Source organism: Drosophila innubila (assembly GCF_004354385.1).
Source record: "Drosophila innubila isolate TH190305 chromosome 3L unlocalized genomic scaffold, UK_Dinn_1.0 0_D_3L, whole genome shotgun sequence".
Lineage (NCBI taxonomy): Eukaryota > Metazoa > Arthropoda > Insecta > Diptera > Drosophilidae > Drosophila > Drosophila innubila.
Window position 1 is genome coordinate 24,640,626 of NW_022995376.1, and position 22,609 is coordinate 24,663,234.

Here is a 22,609-nt window from a genome sequence, read left to right on the forward strand (position 1 = left end):
GTGGTCCGCTATTGTATTTCATCCCAAGATTGTGTGTTACTTCTAATAATACGAAAACTAGAGCTATTTGACGAAATTTTGTCAAATTTATGTTATTTGAATTAATATTGTGTCGTGTGGTGTGAAATATGAAGAAATATACCCATTTAATAAATTTGATTTAGACTGTGTAGTGACTCAGAAAATTTTTTAAGCCTTATTTATAAAAAATAAATATTTTAAGGTCATTAACTTTCTTTTGCACTAGTCCATTAGTTACAAAAATGTTGTCTTAATGAAAACAAAATTTTCTTGAAGAAAAGGAATTTTTTTTAAATATTGTAACTTTGGATCAACAAATGTACCCACTGTATGCTGCGCTGTCTGGGCGTATTTTATGTTCTGTTTTGGCTATATAAATTCTGTTCTGTTGTCGTTGTTGTTGTTGTTGTGGTTGTGGTTGTTGTTGTTGCCCACCATCCGATGACGAGACCCAACGCCGTTCAACTTTTCCCGCCAAATGCAGACGAAACAACAACAATAACAACGACAGCAACAGCAACAGCAACAGGGAACAGCAGACAATACCACATGGCAAGTCCTAGGTCGGTTACACCACCAGACAGACAGACAGATGCGTCGCAGTCGCTGTCGCAGTCGCAGTCGCTGTTGCTGCTGGCGTCGGCAGCGGGTTACTCACTCACCCAATATTAAAATCGACAATTCGAATCGTTGGGCAAACGAAAATCATCAGCGAGAAATGCCGGCAAGCTGGCAGGCAGTGTGAATGAACTTTCCGTCAAGGACAATGATCTACACGCCGGGACCGAGTCCGAGTCCGAGTCCAAATCCAAATTCGAGTGAGAGTCCGATTACCCATCCGCCCGTGCCTGTGCCACGCCCACCCGCTTGGCCCTCTTATTTGCTTGTATTGCGATTTACTTCTGTCGAGGGTTGATTTTTATGAGCGCAGACAACGTCGACAGCGACGGCGACAGCGACGTCGGCGGCGTCATTGACATTGCAAATTCACGAGCGGCAGACGGCGAAACAAAACAAATCGTTAAACTGCCCTCGCTCCTCTTCCGCCCGCAACCAAAGAACAACCTGATGGATGCTGACTGCAAATCCAGACGCAGACTTTGCTCAAACCCAAACTTGCCACGTGGCCGGGAGACGTCCAAAGTGAGCAACATGAACAACAGTCAGTCAACAGATTTGCAGCTTGACTCCGCGACCTCATCAATGTCCATGTCCTCATCCTCAGCCATGTCCATGTCCATGTTCATATCCATGTGCTGGCGTCATTGTCCTGGCAGCTGATGCATTTCGTTATTAAATATTTAGCGAATGTCTCTCTCTCTCTCTCTCTCTCTCTCTGTCTCCAAACCCTTTTTGTTTACCACTCGCCATTTAAATGCGACTGCATCCCCCTAAGAACCCCCGCCAATCAACCCCTCAGTACAATCCACTTCGCAATCCTCAATCCTCAATCCTTGTTGCCGTTGTTTATTGAATATTTTGTTTGCCGACGTCTCTTTTTGGACCAGTTAGCGCCTCTTCTCATCCTCATCCTCATCCTCGTTGTTGTTGTTGTTGTTGTTTGTGCTGCCTGTCGCCGAAAATTGCACCTGTCCCTGATGTTTGCACCTGTCCACGGTGAGCTCAAAGCATTCTGCTTTGCTTCTTGTTGTTGTTGTTGCTGTTGATTTTCGTGTTTGTTTCCAGTTCAATGTCCCCTCAGTCGCACAATTGGGATTGGACTTTCGCCATTGGATATTAATGAGATTGGAGAACATTTACTGCTTTCAAATACTGTTTTCAAACTATAAAATGAGATGTCAATTGAATGATTTGTCGATCTTGACTGGCAACAATTAACTCGTACTTTAAGGATGAGCCAAGTTTACAAAGAGAACTCTTTTAAAATTCCAATGGAAATTAATAATAATAGTTTCGCAAAATAATAGTTAGTAATAATAGTTTCAAAATTATTTATCAAGTTCCGAGTGTAATAATCTAGTTTAATTTGAGAACATTCAACGATGACTCTACACTAAAAAATAGCAACAATCAGGAACATTCATTCAATTTTTTTCTTAGAATAAGACCGCTTGAAGACCATTTTACTAATACTGAGAATATAAATCTACAAAATTGCAGCTGTTAGAGTCGTCCCTTCAGTTGAAAGCAAGCGCGGGTTCGAGTCCCACTCTTTACAAGGTAAAACAAAACACCTAAGCTAGTGATGTAAATCCAAACTTTAGATCGAATTTTATATCGAAATAGAAAATCGCCAAAAATAAGTATCGAGTTGTCGATATATCGGAAAATAGTAGATCGAGTTGCAAATATCAAGTTTTTTAAATAAAAACATTTTTTTAATTTGAAAACGCAATTGTTATCACAAAATACACGCGTACTTTTATTAGAAATATTATTTTTATTGCTTCGTTTTCTTGTTTTATTCAAACTATGTCAATTTGATAGGTTATTGAACGACCAACTCAATTCTACATATTAACTACGGTAAACCATTCTCTGTGAGTTATCGATTTTTCATGGAAATCGATTTATTTAACTCGATAGATCGTCAAAAAAATCATCGAGTTAATTTACTCGATAATCGCTTATATAATATAATAATATAATAACCAAGAGTTGATTTTTAACTTTAAAAATGTTATGTTCTCGACGCATTTTTTAAACCTAATTTCTTAATTTTGAGACCAAAATCTTGATTTTAGAAAAAAATTTTTATTAGTGTAGTTTCGCAACATTATTAAAAACGAAAATAATTTAAAAGATAGGAGATATAGAAGTGATTTTCTATAGAAACGTGAAATTTATGTGATTTGATGATTACGAAATTCTTGAAAAGCAATTGCAAAGTTTTTGCCATTTTTTTAATTAATGGACCTGTTCCCTGTTAGTCTCTGTGGGTGATTAAATCTTTGGCTATTATATACTTTAATTTAATGCCAATTGCTAAAAGTCATCACAAGGGATCTCTAATTGTTTAACATTTCATTTATCTCTATAATAACTTTCTTAACTTTCAATTGAACTCGAAAAGTCAACAATTGCCTGCGATTGTGTACTCTGTTTAAATCTATCTTTACAAAAATTGTATTGGCATTCAATGGATGCTTTTGAGAGATGTATTCGGAAAAAGATCCTTTTTCTTTTAGATTGTACCAAACAAAATTGCGCCGTCAAACTGTCAAATTCGATTGGTCTGCAGACAAAACCAGCAAATGAGCGGGGCATTAATTTATTTCAATTTGTATGCAAAAGTTTGCATTTCAAATGCCGCCAACTGCAACGACAACAGCAACAACAACAAAAGTAACCAGGGAAGGAGACAGAGAGGGAGATAGTAATGTTCTGCAATGACAATGCCAGTCTGTCTGTCTGTTTGTCTGTCTGTCTGTCTGTCTGTCTGTTTGTCAGTCTGATTGTGTGGCAAGCTAGCAGCCGCAGGGGCAACATCGACATCTTCAAGTCAAGGAACTGCGATTTCGATTGCCAAAGGACTCTGGGCGACATATTGCCGAACATGTTTATTTACAGCTAAAGGAACAAGGACAACAGCTCGCGAAAAAGGAACCGGAACCAGAACCAGTACCAGTACCAGTACCAGTACCAGTTGTAGAAAGGATGGTTGGATGGGGTTGGCGGGGAGTGGGGAATACTCATCCTGCCAGATTGTTATTGTTGTCATTGCCAGGAGGAGTTCCAGACGCTGTTCCTCGAACAATTCGAGCAATTTCACTTCAAAAATTGCGACGTTTAGCGCGCGATTGCCACAAATCAAAGCGACATTAAGTCCCCCTTTAACCCCTGTTTCCCGCCACTCCTTCACCACACTCTCTGCCTCTCTGCCTGTTTACCCTAGCAAAGGCTCCTTCAGTTCTGTGTGTGTTCTGCGTGTGCCTTTTCATTTTTAGATAAATAAAAATCGCAAAAGAAATCCCAAACGTCGTCTTTGTCTAAGAGGGGAATGCAGAGGGGCAAGGGGGACATATGCGCGCCAAATCAGCAGCAGACAAAACAAACAAAGACCTAGGGACAGACAAAGGACTCTCTCTCTCTCCCTCTCCCTCTCTGCCAGACGGCCAAAATCCGCAGCCAAAAAATGCTTCAAAAATCGCTAAACGAAATAAGAAGAGAATAAAAGTTTACGTGGCGCACGTGAGACTTGAAGATGCAGAAGAAGATGAAGAAGCAGAAGAGACGCAGCCTTTGCTCGACAACTGCGAAGGGAATAAGGAGATTAGGGAGAGTGTGGGAGAGGAAGAGAGAGAGAGCGTGGGGAAGAGGGGGACAGCTGTCAGGCCTGCTGCCGAATTTGTGCGTAGACAACGCAGACGACAATATTCCACTTCAAGTGATTTGTCGTCCAAGTGTATCCAGAGAGACCAAAGAACTTCTCGAGACATCGTCGACGGCTGCTTGAACGATGGTGCAGGGGAAACAGGGGCGTAGATCCAGCTAAACAGCAGATAGGGGAACAGGCACTGTCAATTTATAAGCGATCTATTCGCACTATTTATACTTGAAGAGATCAATTCTCAATTTTATAAAAAAGATGTTTTCTATTTTCTTTCCTTATTTTGCAATGTTTTAAAATTGGATGTTCCTCGTGCCTCGTTCTGCCCCACGCCTTTTGTGGCAGACGTGAGTGCTACGCACGTAACGGCAAATTTACGCGTCTCTGAACTTTGACCCTCGCACAACGCCGCCTGTGACCTTTGTGCGTGCGTTGACGCGTCTGTGTTGCTTTTGCCACATCAAATTTTATGGATGCTGTTGCTTTGCCTCTCTTCATGTTGTTGTTGTTGCTGCTGTCTTTGTTTGACACTTTTTTATGCGAAATTAATTTAGAAAACTTTTTCTTGGAATACAAAAAATGTGCGCTATTCACGTGTAGACTCTTCTAGGGTAGTCAAGCTGTAAGGGGGGGCATCGGGGCAAGTAGGATGACAAGTGGACAGGGAAGGGGTTTCCAAGATGTTACATTTTTTGGCTAGTTTTGACAGCGTTTGTGTTGTGCCTAGATAAGTAAGTGTGTACAGTTAATGCGGCTTAGCAAAGCCATAAAGGTCCAAGTTTCAAGTTTACACACATATTCAGCAAGTGAGTCTGTCACTTTCAAACTTCTCACAACCAAAAAACGGGCCAGAGATAAGTTGGTTTTATAAAAGGCTGGAAAAACTAATGAGAAGAGAGAGACAAGTAGATGCTGAAAAAAATAAGATATATTTTATTAACAATGTAAAAAACCTGTTTTTATAGAAAAAGTTTTCAAAATAACTGATTTCAAAACTGCAATAAAGATAGATGATTTTATCTCAGGACATATAAAGTGACAGATTGGCAAGGAATAATGATTTCCTCTTTTTCGTGGAATTTCAACATCTCAAAAGGTTGTAAAACTCTAGTTAAATATTTACTATAATAATAATGTCGTTAGTTTTTTACACTATTTTTTTACGTTTCTACACGATTTTTTGTATTACTAAATGCACAAAATTGCTTGAAGCTTTACAGTCAGCAAATATAAATCTTATAAATTAAGTATCTCAAGATTCTCCAGCATTTTGATATTACTTGTTTAAAGAGCGCTTAGATGCGAAATCCTAAATACGAATGGGGAATTCATGTTCAAGTTGCTTAATGGCACAGTCAGACAACGGAAATGCCCCCAAGCCAAGAAGTGTCCCTACTGACAGCTCAAATGACCCATTCGGTGGCCACAATTTGCCAACACTTGCCACACAACTTGCACTTGCAACTTGCAACTTGCAACTCGCAATGCGCAAAGACGCAACGACGACATCAACAAATGGCAATGGGGCATCGGCATCTGATAGACATAAAAACATCAACACGATGCCATCGACTGTATCTGTATCTGCAAATGTATCTGTATCTGTATCTTTTGTATGCTGTTGCCTCTGGGTGATGTATATTCCGCTGTCGGTGCATCGAACTCCGATTGAGAATTCTACGCTGCAAAATATCTTGTGCTCATGTATCGACAATAATTACGCCTTAGCTATGTTACTTGTGGATCGCAGTCAAAGAATTCGCAAAGAGAAAAATGGTTAGAGATACATAGAGAGATTGAGAGTGGGAAGGCCGCAGACAATAACACAACAAAACTAAAGTAAAGTGAGTAGAACGAAATGGAAAATGGTATCGAATCGAGTGACTCTATTCCCCATTTGGCATTCCCCTAACCCGTTCCACTTCCACTCCACTTCCACTCCTGTTCCCATTCTCATTGCTGGCGAGGTGAATGGACGCAAGGTGACGCCGTACCGCAGTCGCAGTCGGCGTTGCAGTCGCTGCTGCAGTCAGCGTCAACGTCATCGTCAGTTCGACTGTTGGCTTCTTTTGCTGGATTTGCGCGCCAAAAGCGTTCCCCTTTTCAGGAGTTGACTTTGTTTTGGCGACGCTGACCGGAGCACAAGAGAGAGCGAAAGAGCGAGAGAGATAGAGAGTGAAACGCAGTGGATGTGAAACGTGGATGCCAAAAGGGGCTTAGCATGGGCGTGGCAGGGCAAGGCAGGGCAGGGCTAGGCACGAAGCGGCAAAACGAAACAGGAGCGCAGCCCCAGACGCCATTTCCCATTTCCCATTTACTCCCATTACCACTTGCTTCTGCTTCTGCTTCGCATCGACGAATAAGCGCCCCTTGCCTCTCCCCTCCCCTCCCCCAGAGCACTCATACTCTCTCGTTCTCTCTGTCATCATCAACTCTGCCGCTCCTTTTGCTGTTTGTCTTGCGAGTTTTGCTTTGATCCCCTTATTCTGTCTGGCTGCCTGACTGGTATTCGCATTTTCATTCTCATTCTCATTCGCATTCGAATTCGCATTTTGCTTTGTTTTTGTGCCCATTGCCATTGCATGCACTTCGCCCGCCACAGACTGAGCTATGTATGTTGTTGTTGCTCTTCTTGTTGTAGTCACATTCGTATTGCTCCTCTCTTCCATCCCACCGCTTTATCTTCATAGTCATTGTCGTTGTCGTTTTCTGGCTTTGTTTACAAGCATTTGATGGACCACTAACGCCGCATTTGAGCTCCCCTCGTTTTTGTCCCTCGCTTCCCCTCTCTCCGCACACCTCTTTACCATCCACCATCACTGAATGCGCGCGATTTTCTTGTTGTCTTTTCTGTTGGGGTCTTTTCTTCTCTGCCCTCCCTTTTCAATCTTTGGCGAATTATGACAGCAAAACGTGTTGCGTGGCACAAAAACAAATGGCGAGAAAATTGTAATTCTCTAGCTCACTGCTCGTTTTCTTCTCCCCAAGTCTCTGGCATTTACCAATTCGCATTCTCATTCCCATTCCCATTTCCATTCTCATTCTCATTGCCATTTGCTTCATTTTTATTAGTTGTACTTTATTGAATTCGCCGATTGAATGAATTGCTCAATGAGTGCACACTCCGCGTAAGCTTCAAATTGTGGGGATTCCCGAGGAAAATCTACCCTAGGATATTGATAGACGATGTGCATGGGAGCTATAAAGAAGATTACTTCATACCACCAAATAGAAATTCTCTGGGACTTTATGTGGTAGCGTTAAACTCGAGATTGATTATGATTGATATTTTTATGATGCTATTACAAATCGTTCTCTTTTTTTACCCTTAGTATTTGCTATTATTGCTCTTTTCTAATAATCTATTTCAAAAGTACTACTAATTTTTATTATTATGAATATGAACAAAATTTTAGACATTAGCTCAATTTGCACAATATATGAATAATTTAGTGAAAGTTCCGATAAGATAAGGCATTGACGACAGAAGTATTGATAGTATTTAAATAAGCTTTATACTAGACACATATCCTACAATAAGTTTTTGTAGTTCCATCCTCTGGAATGCTCCTACAGAATATTCCTTACACGTTTTCCTACAGGGACAACAGGTATCATCAGGATTCCTTCAGGGACAACAGGTATCATCCGAATCTGTATTGGAATCATTACAAGAATTAGACGGATCACAAGTATTACAAGGATCACACGAATCACAGATATCTTGTGCAGTTTGAGGACGTTTCGATGATGATTTTGATGATGAGGGACATGTAGTTCTATTATTCGGAGGAGTTACGAAACAGGTTTCCTCAATTTCAGTGGTCGGTAGTTCTATGTCGCCATATAAACGTTGTGACCCAAAATTTTGCAGTTGGACAGCCCGATTTGTCATGGTGTGAAGTTTGATGGATTCTTGATCAATACAAATACGTAATCGCTTGATTTCGGCTCTATCCTTTCGGGTTGGACATTGTTGATCACTCAGTTCATTTCTTCGATCTTTCATATCCCTTATGATCGCATTCTGGCAGTCGATCTGTTGGGTTAAATCTAGATATTCGCGATACATTCGTTCTTGCTCTTCGTTGTCCTCAGTATCTTCATCTAGCAGCTCAAAAGGATCGACTACAGCTTCTTCCAATGCTTCTTCTTCATTTTCTTCTAGTGCCTGGAGTGCCTCATCTTCTTCTTTATCTTCAGTTGCTTGCTGGGTCTCTTCAGTGTCGTCCGCCTCAGGAGCAGCTTCATCTCCAGCATCTGCCATTAAGCCCGAATAAAATTAAATTAGATTGCCAAATGATATTTAAAATATTAAAAAACATTAAGAAATTTTTTGATAGAGAAATAAATGATAGGCAGATTAGATAGTGAAAGATATATAAAAATATTAAAATAGATCTGTTGGTATATATATGTAAACTTCAATAAAATTCAACTTATTTGAATTCAATATAATCCTGAATTTTCAATAAATCGTATTTCTTCTTGAGATGTCACTCTAGAAAGCAGGGTTTAAGGACTTTTAATTATAATCCTTTTAGTCTAATCATGAAATGAATTCTGGTTTTTAATGATGGAATTATACGAAGATTAATACTTGAATGATCGTTTCTTTTTCTGCTACAAATAATTGCGTTATTTCCATTAGAATCCTTTCTTGATGAGCTAATGTCGTGTGCCTTCAGTTTTCGTTGGGTATTTGCGTCTTCTTACATTGTGTCTACATTTTGGTTACTTTTCATGCAGCTCACGCTTGAATGCCTCCACTCCTGAATATCTCAATGTCGGAATGCCTGAACGCCTTGCTGGAGACGTCAACCTGTGTGTCTTGATGACGCTTCATAAATATACAAACACTCATGTTACATATGTGTGTGTGTGTGTGTGTCACCGCCATAATGTCTACAGACATAAAAATCCGACTCTGTCGTAGAGTCGTCAATCTGAATCCAAAGCTAAAGCTAAAGCCCTTGGAATCGTTAGCTGGGAAATGGGTAATGGCAAATGTAAGTTCTTGCTCACAGGTAAGGAAAGTATGGCGAGTATTCCTTTATTATCGGGACATAAAGCGTTTAAGCACCATGTGAGAGCTAAAACTTCCCTTTCCCCCAAACTCCCTGTTGCTCCGGGCGAATGCACTTAATGCCAAATTAAATGCAATGCGTGGGGGGAGGGGTATATATCTAGGAGGGGTGGATATCATAGTGCGGGGGGTAGTCATGAAAACCGCTTTATGATTAATGCGCACCAAAGTCGAGAGTTATGCGCCTTGGAGCGTAATCCAGCTGAAATCACAGAGCCAATAAAAGCGTTAGGCTTCCACCGAAAAAGAGAGTGGAAATTGAGTGGGAGGGGAGTAGGGGGTGGAGGGTAGAGGGTAGGGACGCAACAGCTGCAATAAAACATAAATTCCTGACGCTGGCAAAGGGAAACGGAAATGCGCGCATTAACAAGTGGAAATGGATGTGGAAAGTGGAAATGGAAGTAGAGCTGGGTGTGGAGGACTCTGAGATTGGTAGATTGATAATGTTAAAAACCACTTAACTGCCATGCTTATGTCCTTTCTCTCTCTCCTTCTGCACAACTGTGAGATAGTTTTCCCGCATTGCGAGCGAAACTAATTTTTTGGCATATTTCCCGCAGCCATTTGCTGTGTCCCTGAGAGTGACAGTTGGATTAGCACAAGTAAACGCACTCTCAGCGATTCAGCCATGACACAAATATGACCCCAGTTCCTTCCAAGGACTCTATCGGGCTTAAGGGGATGCAGAGGGAAATCGCGTTCTTATTGACAGCAGCATCATTAGCCTTAGGGAGCTTAAATAGAGCTCTCAAAGACACACGTCCCCTTCCCCTTCCCTTCTCACCACTCTGACTCTCGATGCGTTTTCGATTTTCGCAGATTACGTATACGACAAGTTAAACGCCTTTAAGACTTTAACATGAAAATCAAACGTAAAACTTCAGCCAAAATTCATTTGCAAGCTGTGCAAATACACACATACAAAACACACACACACACACACTCACTCTCTTACACAAACATATACATACATATGTGCTTTGTCTTGTGTGTGCGGAGAAACGGATCTTTTCGCTTTTCTTTTTGGCCTGCAAGTTGCATGCAAGTTTTTCTTTCAAGTTGCTGTCCTCGTTGCCCCCCTCCCATTGTTCTTTCCTTTAAGCTATTGCAACTGCCGCATTTTGTTTTGTTTGCTATTGTTGCGCTGGGCGCTTTGTTTATGCTACGAAAAAAGCATAAAATGATTTCATTAAAAAAGTTGTAAACTTTTTCATTTAATTTAACTGCAAACATCTTTTGTGCCCGAGCTCTGTGCTCTTTATTATTCTGTTCTCTCTTTCTTTGCCTCTACTCCCTTCACTTCTTTACCCCCTCACTCCCAAGTTTCAGCCTTGTCTTACCGTTATCTTCAGCTAGCATCTGTTGGGGCCATATAAGTAGTTACGCCAGCCACGCCCCCTCTGTTCCACCTCCTATCAAGTTGCCTTATATTATAGTCGAATTCAATTCCGAATTGAAAACTCAGTTTCAATTAAACTTTTCCATTTCAATTCGCTGGAAAATCTTGCCGCCTTTTTGTCACCGGAAAGTCCTTCAGAAATGTGTTGTTGTTGTTTTTCCTTTCTTTCTTTCTTTCTTTCTTTCCTTTGCTCAGGTAATTTGGCTCGGCTTTTGACTTATGACAACGATAGTTGTAAATCAAAGAATCGGCTGAGGAGAACAGACAACACACACAATCAGAACCTGTGCTTAAATATCACTGAAAATTGGAATTTTATGTAATTTAATGAGAATTTAATAGATAAATAATTCTGATTGCATTTTACAGTGGATTTATGCCAAGTTCCATTATTAATATTATTTATATGTTCTGAAAAGAGATCACAAGACATACATATTTTTTAACTTATAAGTTCCAAAGTTTTGTTTTAGTTTATTTTATTCATCTAATTTTATTTTATCGACTTATACACAGAACTCGATAAAAGCATTAAAGAGCAAATAATGAAATGAAAAACGTCAACACATTTAAGCTTAAATGATTATACTTAAAAATAAGACTTGTAGTTGAATTGAAAATTAAAATGGAACAAAATAAATAAAAGCTTGCAATGTAAATAAATCCAGAAATTCGACAAATACAAATATTTTTAGACCCCGTACTTAAAAAAAGTACAGGGGTCTATTGGGTTTGTTTTACCGAATATGTGCGTAACAGGTAGAAGGAGGCGTGGTAGACCCTATAAAGTATATATATTCTTGATCAGCATCAATAGTCGAGTCGATATAGCAATGTCCGTCTGTCTGTCTGTCTGTCTGTCTGTCTGTCTGTCTGTCTGTCTGTCCGTCTGTCTGTCTGTCTGTATGAACACCTAGATCTCGGAGACTATAAGAGCTAGAGACACCAAACTTGGTATGTAGGTTCCTCTATACTGCAGGCAGATCAAGTTTGTTTCAAAAATCAGCCACGCCCCCTTAACCGCCTGCAAATCGACATTGAAAATTTCATATCCAAATTATAAGAGCATTTTGAAAGCCAGAAATTCCAGATTTTGCACAGATGAAGATATAATTGTCCTAAATTTTTGCTGAAAATTTCATTCTGATCGCACAGTAAATAGCGAAGATATTCAAATAATAAATTTTGCTGTTAAATTCGTTGATGGCGCGTTGGCAGTAATTAAAACTTGAATATCTTGATAAAACAAAAAATTTATATTAACATATTATATAACAAATTGGCGTCCATTCAGACGTGAGCTTAGGTGGCGCAGTGTACTGAGTCGCGGAGTCGGACAGTGCTCGTGGGTTCGAGTCCTGCCGTGGGCGAAAGATTTTTAATTTATTTATGTTCGAATTCAATTTCATTTTATATTAAAACAAACTCAGTGCTTATTTAAAATGTAATATTAACATTAAATGTTAAAATATAAATTATTTCTTTTACTTTTTAATTGAGCACTAAAACAAGCAATATGGCCATTTAGGAGGATAAAGTCATAAGTGCGAGAGTGGCTCAACACTTTGAGCCTTTGTCTTTTGAAAATTTTTGCAATTTTGTCGCGGGTTCGATTCCCGGCGGAACAACTTTTTTCCAGCTGAATTTAAGCTTTTTTTTTTTAATTTTTACAATTTATTGAAAATGTTATTTATGAATGTTATACTGACATTTAATATTGAATACATGTTTAAAAATTTAATTTAAATAATTTTACATTGGTATTTATATAAACGTTAAGTTAAAATTCTATGTTAATTTCATGTTTATTATAAATTTACTGTGTAAATTTATGATTTTAGTAAATTTGTCTTTTTTTGGTTTTCAATTATTTTACTATTTGATTTAACATTTAGCATGTTTAACATGCAGCTTTAATTTATTCTCTGTTAAGGTTTCACTTATGCTTAACATAGCCAAATATGCATAAACGCATGTTTATATATATGAATGCTTAGCTAGAAACTTCTTTTGTTTTGGAGCGTGCCAACATATGTATGTATGTGTGCAATTAACAGATCTTTGACTGATTTTGGATAGTAAGTACGGGGTCTCCGACAGTCGAGTATGCTCGACTGTAGCACCGGCCGACTAGTTTTTATCTATTACTTACTAATCAAGCTTACCATCTATTTTTTAAATTACTCTTTTTGATCTCTCTCACTCTTTGAAGTGAATAAAGTAATATCTCATACATTGTGAAGTTGTTTAGCCGCATAAATCAAGCTAGGGTCACATCGTAAAATGTCATACGAGCTTATGAGCTGAGGCTATCATTATCACCATCTAAAAACATTATCTGACATCAATGTTACAAACTAATCAACAACTAAGTGAGTGTGAGTGCTCGCCTCGTACAGCAACAACAGCAACAACAATGGACTTGCAGCAAAGCATAATTCAATTATGGCCATAATACACGCTTCATGTTAAAAGGAGTCTCATTCCAACTTGAACGTCAAATCAAACTCAAAGTCAAGCTAACAGCCCCAACCCTTAAAGTTGAGGCTTCCCCTGCGGCCAAAGCCGCTTGGAGCCACGCGAGCTGGCACAACATGTCGTATTAGTAATATTTAAACACAAAAGCTCAGCAAATGTTGACATGCGTTGCCATTAGCCAAGCGATGCATTGTGGCACGCATAGGGAATGAAGATTGGTCGCAATCGCAATGTGGAGGTGGGCTAAAAGAGAGGCGTGGCCGTTTGGCTGGGCAAATTCAATTTTCGCATAAAACAAAGGCAGCGAAAACGCCAACGACAACGACGACGACAACGAAGTCGGCTCTATAATAACAACAATAATAATCTGCTTAGAAGCCAGCGATGCGAAAGTGAAGAAATGCGTTGTAATTCCAAAGTTCGTCTCCGTCAAATGGAAACAAGCAACAGTATTGCAGCATATGGAGCGCACTGGCAATGGAGATGCCACGAAATGTGGCAGAGGTGGAAGAACAGCCACATTAAGCCACACACAGTGGCTTGCATGCCAAGAATGTGGCTGCAAAAGTACATGCACACCAGAGAACTGCAACGGGTAAGAGATGTTCGATCAGACTCGAACATTGACTCGAACTCGTTGTGATTTTTTCACTTTGTTCAAGCGATCGGAGCGGATCGTTCGAACTGAGCGTTTGATTCGAACGGTCAGTTCGATCAAATCGTCCGCAATCATGCTGATCGTTTGTGAGCGTTCGTTTCGATCAATCACGTTCGAGTAGCAATGATCGAAATGATTTTTTGAGCGTTTGTGAGCGTTCGTTTCGATCGAGTCACGAGTCATGATCGAACTTGCTGGTTGATTTGATTTGATTCATACCCGTTTTGTTCAAACGATCGGATCAATCATCGAGTCATACTCGAGTTGACTCGTTCAGAAAATGTGCGAGGCAGAGCGCGCACGTGGCAGCGTTTGCGCTTGCAATGATATGTATTTATGCGCGTAAATACATATGTATGTACATATATAAATGCAATAGTATTTATGCTTAAGACGTTTATTGTAAAATTTATTACGGGCTGCGTAAACATACGTACATACATATGCGTATACATACATACATGCAATTACACATGCCCATAATAAAATAATACTATTTTAATTTTTTTAAAGACTGGAAAAACTATCAAACTTTAAATTATTTAAAATAAATTGTTCTTTTATAATATTAATTAATTTAATTTTTTCATTTTACTTTTAATTTAAAATTTAAATTTTTAACAGACATTTTGACATTAAATAAATAAAAAAATATTTAAAACTAAATAAATAATTAATAATAAATAAATAAATTACAAATAATAGTTTTAATAAAATGTGTGTACATAATTGCGTTCATATAAATATGCATTTACATAAATATAATATAATTACATAAATATAAATGTATGTACATATATGCGCACATTTACTTAGAAGAAGAAGCAGGAAAAAAAATACAAAATCAACAGTGTCGTTTTCGATCGTACTCGAACAATCACAATCAAATCACATCAGTCAGCAAGTTCGATCATGACTCGTGACTCGATCGAAACGAACGCTCACAAACGCTCAAAAATCATTTCGATCATTTGCTACTCGAACGTGATTGGATCGAAACGAACGCTCACAAACGATCACGATCCATGACGAACGCTGCTACTCGAACGTGATCGGATCGAAACGAACGCTCACAAACAATCACAATCAAAATCAGATCGTATGACTCGAACGCTTCTCGACCCGGTGTTCGAAAGCAAAAAAATCATACCCGCGACTTGATCGTAAACAAAGAGACCCGTGACTCGATCGAACCCGTTGCGACCGAGTCTCTGAGTTGATTTGATCGAACTTGTCGCTCTGGTGCTCAATCATACTCGAACATACCCGTTGCAGCTCTCTGATGCACACACGTATATGAGTGTATTTACAAGTGTGTGAGTAAGTGTGAGTAAGTGTGAGTGAGTGTGAGTGTGTGTGTGTGAGAATGTATGAAATGTGTCATGTTGACAGCGTAGAAATGTCACTCATGCGGCGTCGTAATGAGTTTTGCCAACATTGAGTTGCCCAACACACACACACACACACACACAATAACCCTCTTACCCCTTCATTCACACACACACACCCAACCCACTTCGAGTATAGAAAACTTCGCATTACACCACCAGCTATCGACCACGAGGCGTATGTGCAATGTGCCACAAGACTGAAACTTGCTGCTTGAAATGAAATCATTAAATATGTTGCGCATATGTTGTTGCACTCCTTTTTCCTAGTCCTAATTAAGCAGTTATTTATTTAGTTCACACTGAGCTTAATCTCAAAATTCTTAATTAAAACTGCAATTCAATTAGTTCTATTCACTTAAATAAAGCTGAAAACTAGTAGAAAACAAAAACACGACCTTAGAAATATCGGTTGCATACACTTAAGAGCATTTATTGCTTTAAAAATAAAAACTACCATTACTGCGGTTCTATTTAACTGATCTTAATGCGATTAAGTAAAATAGACAATTATAACAGATAACGTTTTTTTTTTCTAATCAAATAAAAAGCTATACCTTATAGACGGTGATTGAAGTGGTTTTTCGCATTTTGCGGGAGCGGAACGGGGCTCGGCAAAAATGTATAACAAACAAGAAACTTAAAATCTATTTAAAATTATTCATAATCTTCTTTTTATTTTTCCTTATTCATCGCAAAGTGAACAAGTGAATGAAATATACTGAGGTTTAATTTAAAAGAAAAACAAAGAAAAACAATTATTATTTGACAAAAAAAAAATGTTAAGTGATGATTAAATGTAATTGAAAACTACTTAAAAAATAATCATTAGCAAAAATCCTTAAAAATTAATAATTTTAAAATAATTGCGAAAATGCATGGATTTGTTAGAAACTATCATTATGGTGTTATTCTTTTTCATGTATTAATTGTCGTTGAATTTTGAATTAAGATGTACTAAGTAAATGGCTAATAATTGCCTACTTTAATTTCTTACGTAAAATAATTATTTGATAAGTTAAATGTGAATAGCAAATATATTATTATAGAGTTTAAACTACACAAACACTCAAATATATACAGTCCTTTTGGAAAGGCCCACCAGAAAAAAGGCAATAGCTTTCGGGCTAATTTAATTGGTCAAAATAAGCTGCTGTTTGACTTACCAATGTTGCAAAAGTGTAAGTAGCCTTGTAATCAACTCAAGAATTGCTTATCAAGGCCTCAAAATGCAGCAGTCGAATAACAATATAGTATAGATTCTTTATATACATATTGCTGGTCTGATATCTGTTCTCCCTTTCTCTGTTCCTTCCTTCTTCTCTCTCTTTGTCATTTGGTCGTTTGTGCCACATTTGAGACTGCATCTCAATGGGGGAAGGGAGGGATGTTGGGTGGCTGTTTGCCAGAGCAAGCGAGAGAGAATAGAATAAATTTGCCTTTTGGCCACCAAAGTTGTATGTGCCACGCCCACCGAACAGGCTCAAGAGTCAACAATGGGATGTCAGTTGACGCCCACACAAACACACACAAACACACACACACACACACACACACACACACACATATTGGTATGACAATGGACGAACGTGTCCGGAAACGATGAAGAGAAGAGAGGAAGAGTGAGAAGGAGAGAGAGTGAGAGAGAGGGAACTGCCTGACTGTCGTACAATTTTCATTGTAGTAGAATTTCACAATAATTGCAATGCAGTTGTAGTTGTTGCAACTCACGTTGCTGTTGCTGTTGTTGCTGTTGCACGTGGCATATAGAGTAGAATCGTATTCGTAGTATATATGGAGCGTAGTATGCTCTATATACATTCGCCTTTTTCGGTCATGCAGCGTGCAAGCGAGACGGCAATACAGTGCAGCAGAAATATCGATCGACTTAAATGAATTTAGGTCAACACGCGCAGCACTGCCTGCAACCCTGCCCCTTGCCACCATCGCTTGCTAAACACCCCCCGAGGCGTGTACCCCCCTCCCAAGAGGAAAGAGGCAACGTATGTGTGTGTGTGTTTGTGTGTGTGTGTGTGTTTGCATCTTACTGATACATGGATAATAGGAAAAACATGGAGAATGCCAGCCGCAACACACGTAACGTATTTTAATTCAAATCAAATAGGGAAACTAGATTGAAATGAAGGCGGCTGCAGCTATTGATAGCCTCTCCAAGAGACAGAGAGAGTGAGAACTCACACGCGCCCAGCATATTTAGGAGCATAACAATAGTGCAGCGGAATCGCAGCTCATCCCCCTCCCTCCCCTTCGTCGATATATTGCCCCCCTTTCGTACTCACCCTCGGATTGGCCATGCCAAACACGCGCCATCAACATGTGCATTTTATGAGGCAAAGTCAACTGTCAAGCCAAAAGAAAAAGACGCACTGACGAATACATTTCATGCCTTGGGAATCCCCCTGCCCCCTGCCTCTACCCCGCTCTGGCCTCCTCCTCCCCCTCGGAATACCAAGTCACCAAAGCATAGTATTCAACTAATTTAACGTTTTATGACACAGCGCCTACGTGATGCGACGGAGCATGGGAACAAATTGTTAAATCATAGACATCTGACAGAGAGACTTGAAGTTGGAAACACATAGAGAAAGAGGGAGAGCGAAAGAGAGTGCGTCTGAGACAGTCGGCGAATTCAATCACGTGTGGCCAATAAAAAATTGGATTCGTATTGTATTCCATGCGAAGTATTTGAGCGAACTGCACCACGAAATAACACTTAAATAGACACAGCTGCAAGTACTAATTAAACCCTATGGCTATAAAATAGAAGGGTATGCGAAAGTAGAGTGGCAGAAAGGGGTATTTCCAACCAATACAACTATAAATATATTGTCTGTTTTATATTATCAGTTGCTATAAAAATGTTAGAATCACATTTAAAAACACATATGAAATTTAACTAAAGCAGACTTTAAGATGATAGAAGAGATATTAAATATGATAAAGAGAATAATTAAGAACGTTTATATAGGAAACTAGTCGGACAGGCTATAGTCGAGATCCCGACCATAGGATACCCATTACTTACTTCAATATATATAAAAGTACTTTAAAGAAGATACTTGTTATGCTCTGAAAACTTTAATTTGCCATAACTGCCGTTCTACTTGTTCGATCTTAATGCGGTGGTTATTCGCGTTTTGCGGGGGTGGTGGGGGACGTGGATTTCATTTAAAACAAATTTTATCTGCGTGGGGTATATAGAAGTCTGTGGGTGAAAGTTTGGTATCTCTATCTCTTATAGTCTCTTAGATCCTTTTGTTCATACAGACGGACAGACAGACAGACAGACAGACACACATGACTATACCGACTCGGCTGTTGATGCTGATCAAGAATATATATACTTTAGAGGGTCGGAGATGCCTCCTTCTACCTGTGACATACATTCCAACAAACACAATATACCCTTTTACTTATTTTTTAAGTAACGGGTATAATTATTATTACACATTCACCGACTTGATCTGATATTGTCTAAATTATTAAAATCGTATAGAATTAAATATAACTTTGTTTTTTTTTATTTTTTTATCATTTTTAGTTTTAATAATTGGTAGTAATTTCAGATTAACTTAAGTCAACTGTTCATAGTTGACACTATTTAAATAAATAAATAACTAAAATTTAAACAATTTTTATTTATTATTTTGGAAATAAAAAACAAAATACAATGCGATTTGTTCTCCTATATATATAATATCTTAAGATATTTTATTTTTTTATAGAGCATCTCTCAGTCGCATACTCTTAAAAGCATTTTGTCTCACTTAATATTAATGTATTTTCGCTGTTTGCCTGAAAGGGTTAATAACGAGTCCCTGCCGGCCATTTTCCATTTATGATAACAACCACAACAAAGCAAACGGAATGAAAGTTGGAGTTTAAAAACAGAACACAACTGAATTAGAAACAGAAATTTGGAGTTCTTGTCCAGCCAACATGAAAGTAATTCCAACACTTATTTCTATGAACTGGAGCGAAAAAAATAACCCCAAGCTTTGGGAAAACTAAATAGAAATTCAAGTGCAGTTAGAATATTTTGGTCTGGTTTCATTGTTGTACAAACGAAACGCCTTCATAGAATTAAATGTCCCTGAAATATTCCAATTGTCATGTTGAAGGATAAAGTTTTCTCTTTTTTCCTTCCCTTATTTTTTGTTTTTGGGAAGTTGAGCAGCTGCTCAAGCTTTCTTTTTTTAGCTTTGTAATAAGTTTATAATTGCTGTTGATGTAAAATCGATTTTTAAATGCATTTTCATTATTAATGCCACTTAGAAGGGAGTGACTTAATAAGGTGCAGAGACTGCAATACTCGACGGAATATTTGGCACTCTGCTGGCATGTGGGACTATTTACTTGCCACAACCGGGTGGCATGCTAATTATGCCATTACAGGACAGTCAAGGACCAAGCAAGGTGCGACACATCAGACACGCCCATGCCACTGACAGGCTGACTGCGCCCTCAGAGATGCCAGCTAACTGGGTTAACGATAAATATCAAATGATTCCGAGTCCTAGTTTCCAGTGGCATCCACAAGTCGCAGTTGCAAGTAGCCATCGTCCACAGGGCCACCTCGGTGCATGTGCCCCCAACTGCCCCAGTTACAACGGACAGGCCATGATCTACTACCACCACTGCAGCTCCTATCCACACACTACATCGTCGTCGTCGTCGTCGTCGTTGTTGTCGTTGTTGTCGTCGTCGTCGTCGCTGTCGCTGCGAGCGTTGCAGTCGACGTCGATTCCGTCGCGCTTCCTCGTACTACGTTCAAGTCGTCGTCTCAATTGCAATGCAAAAACAAAAACAATATGCTTCTCTGGAAAAACAACGAATATTTAATGCCCAACGTAAGGGAAAAAATTAAATATAATTCTTTATTCTTTTATTTCAGTTAATTAAGAGTAAAATATGTCACAATGTTAGGAGAATATTTTTATTTTTATTAAAAATTTTGTAATTATGGTGTTTTTCATCTTTACAATTTCCTTTCAAACTCTTAGAAAGTTGTTTTTTTTCTTAACAGCTTTGGAAATCCTTAACATGGAGGCAGAGATCGAAACGAATATAATTTTAAAAGTAACAACTATTTATAAAATAATTGTTATAAATTAATTTTTGTTTAAATTAAAAAATAACTCTTATTTTTCGGTCAAAAATTCAAAATAAAAAATGTTAGGACTGGAAACTAATGTTGATTGAGAATTGCAATCGGTTGGAAGCATTACAAATAAAGTAATTAATTGAGGGCAGTATTTAAATGAACATGAAAAACACTTAATACAAATGTTGATATAGCCTTAGAGGTATTTGTTTATTTAATAGTAGTTTATAATATTTTATTTTAAATTATGTGATCTATCAATAATATTTCAAATATAAAACTTATTTAAATATTTGCGCATAGTCTTTTGATAGTAAAACTTAATAAAATTTCAGCTTAATTGAAAGTTAAATTCTCTAGAGGAGTTATTGAATTTTTTAGCTGACTTCTTAGCTATTCAAAACAACAATAAATATACTGCCACAATTTTTAATTATTACAAGGGAACTCCGCCTCCTGCTCGCTTCGCTCGCGGTGAGCACGCTCGACAGTAGGATACCCTGTGCCCAGGTACTCTGTACTAAATGTTGATTTACGTCCGATTGTTTATATGGCAGCTATATGATACAGTGGACCGATTTTAACCAAATTTGGTCAGGATGTTCAAAACCAAGTTACAAGCATATTCTATTCTTTGGTTAAGATATCTCAGAAATCAAAACTATATCAAACTAAAACTTAATTTTCGACCTAGCATTAACATGGCAGCTATATGATGTAGAGGTCCGATCCAAAAATTAAAACAAACTTGATCTGCGTACGATATCCAAAAGCCTACATACCAAGTTTGAAGTCTCTACCTCTTATTGTCTATGAGACCCACGCGTTCAAACAGACGGACAGACAGACGGACAGAAGGATAGACGGACAGACAGACGGACATGGTTCAAACGACTCGGCGGTTGATTATGATCAAGAATGTATATGACATACATTCTGACAAACACATTATACCCTTTTTTATTATTAAAACATATTCAACATATTAATTTGTTGACTTATTGCATTGCAAACGTATTGGCAAAGTGATTGTACTTTGACTTCTTGGCAGTCTGGCGCCACGTTTTCATTTAAGTTACGTTTTACGAATGCAACCCGACGAGTTGTAGTGACAGCTGCAACAGCAACAGCAACAGCAGCAACAATAACAACAGCAACAACAACTACTACAACTACTACAACAACAACAAGAACGAGAAGCGAACGTGTGCCTATAAACGAACCGTCGAGCGTCGAGAGTCGAGAGTCGAGGCGACGACCCATCGAGCTGCCCAACCTGTAACCAGTTCGCCACCTCTCGTCGGCTCTGACTGTGGCTTTGGCTCGGAGCAGCCGACGCGAATTAAGTTTAGGATTTGGGTTTGGGGGTTTTGGGTTAGTCGACAGCCCACTGCTGCTGCTCAGCTCTCGACCGAAAGGAGGGATGGAAGGGGGGTGGGCACGCCTACTTTGAGCCAAGCAGCCGCCCTGACGCCCTACTTTGGCTGGCTGGCAAGGTTCGGCCTTGGCGCTCAACACTGACCCGCTTTTTGGCTGTGTGTAGCCTCGTAAATGTGTGAGTGTGTGTGTATAAGTGAGAGAGTGTGCTTGTATGTGAAGGCATATTTTTCTTCTATTTGTTGTTGTTGTTTTTGTCGTTGTTGCATTTGACTGTTGCATTTGAAATGCGTTGATTGCCGCGAGCTGCATTTGAAATTTCACAAATTGCAAACAAATTTTACGAGCAATTTTCGTTGTAAAACACGTGGCGTATGCGTTATATTTTATGGAACTAAATGTCAAATCTTTAGCTTTTACAATTGCAATTTTAGTCTGTTAATATTTACCTTGTTTAGACAAAAGTTCAATATGTTTTGGGCAGACAGTTTGAGTTGCATTTCTTTTTCGAAATTTTGAGTATAACCAAGCTTGAGAAATTTCAAGAAACGTCTGCTGAAATGTGTAAGCGCAACAATTTTTTGAGGATTCGGCAAGAGTATTCCCTTAAAATTGCTTTGTTGAAATATGTTATCAGCTTGCATATAAATACACTCAGAAAAAGATGCTATCCTAAAATTAGATACGACCGTACTTGAATTTATACCGCTTCGTTCTTAAAATTTTAAGATTGCTGTGTACTAAAAATCTTGAATTAAGTATGAATCGATTTTAAATTATGAATTC

The 22,609-nt window shown here is 38.6% G+C and overlaps 1 protein-coding gene across 1 annotated transcript; it reads right to left on the reverse strand.

Annotated features, from left to right (window-relative positions):
* Nucleotides 1-7,806: 7,806 nt before the first annotated feature.
* On the reverse strand, nucleotides 7,807-8,626 carry LOC117787530. The gene has a single exon (XM_034626076.1). It carries the CDS (start codon nucleotides 8,577-8,579, stop codon nucleotides 7,941-7,943), a length of 639 nt encoding a protein of 212 aa, XP_034481967.1. The 5' UTR covers nucleotides 8,580-8,626; the 3' UTR covers nucleotides 7,807-7,940.
* Nucleotides 8,627-22,609: the final 13,983 nt, after the last annotated feature.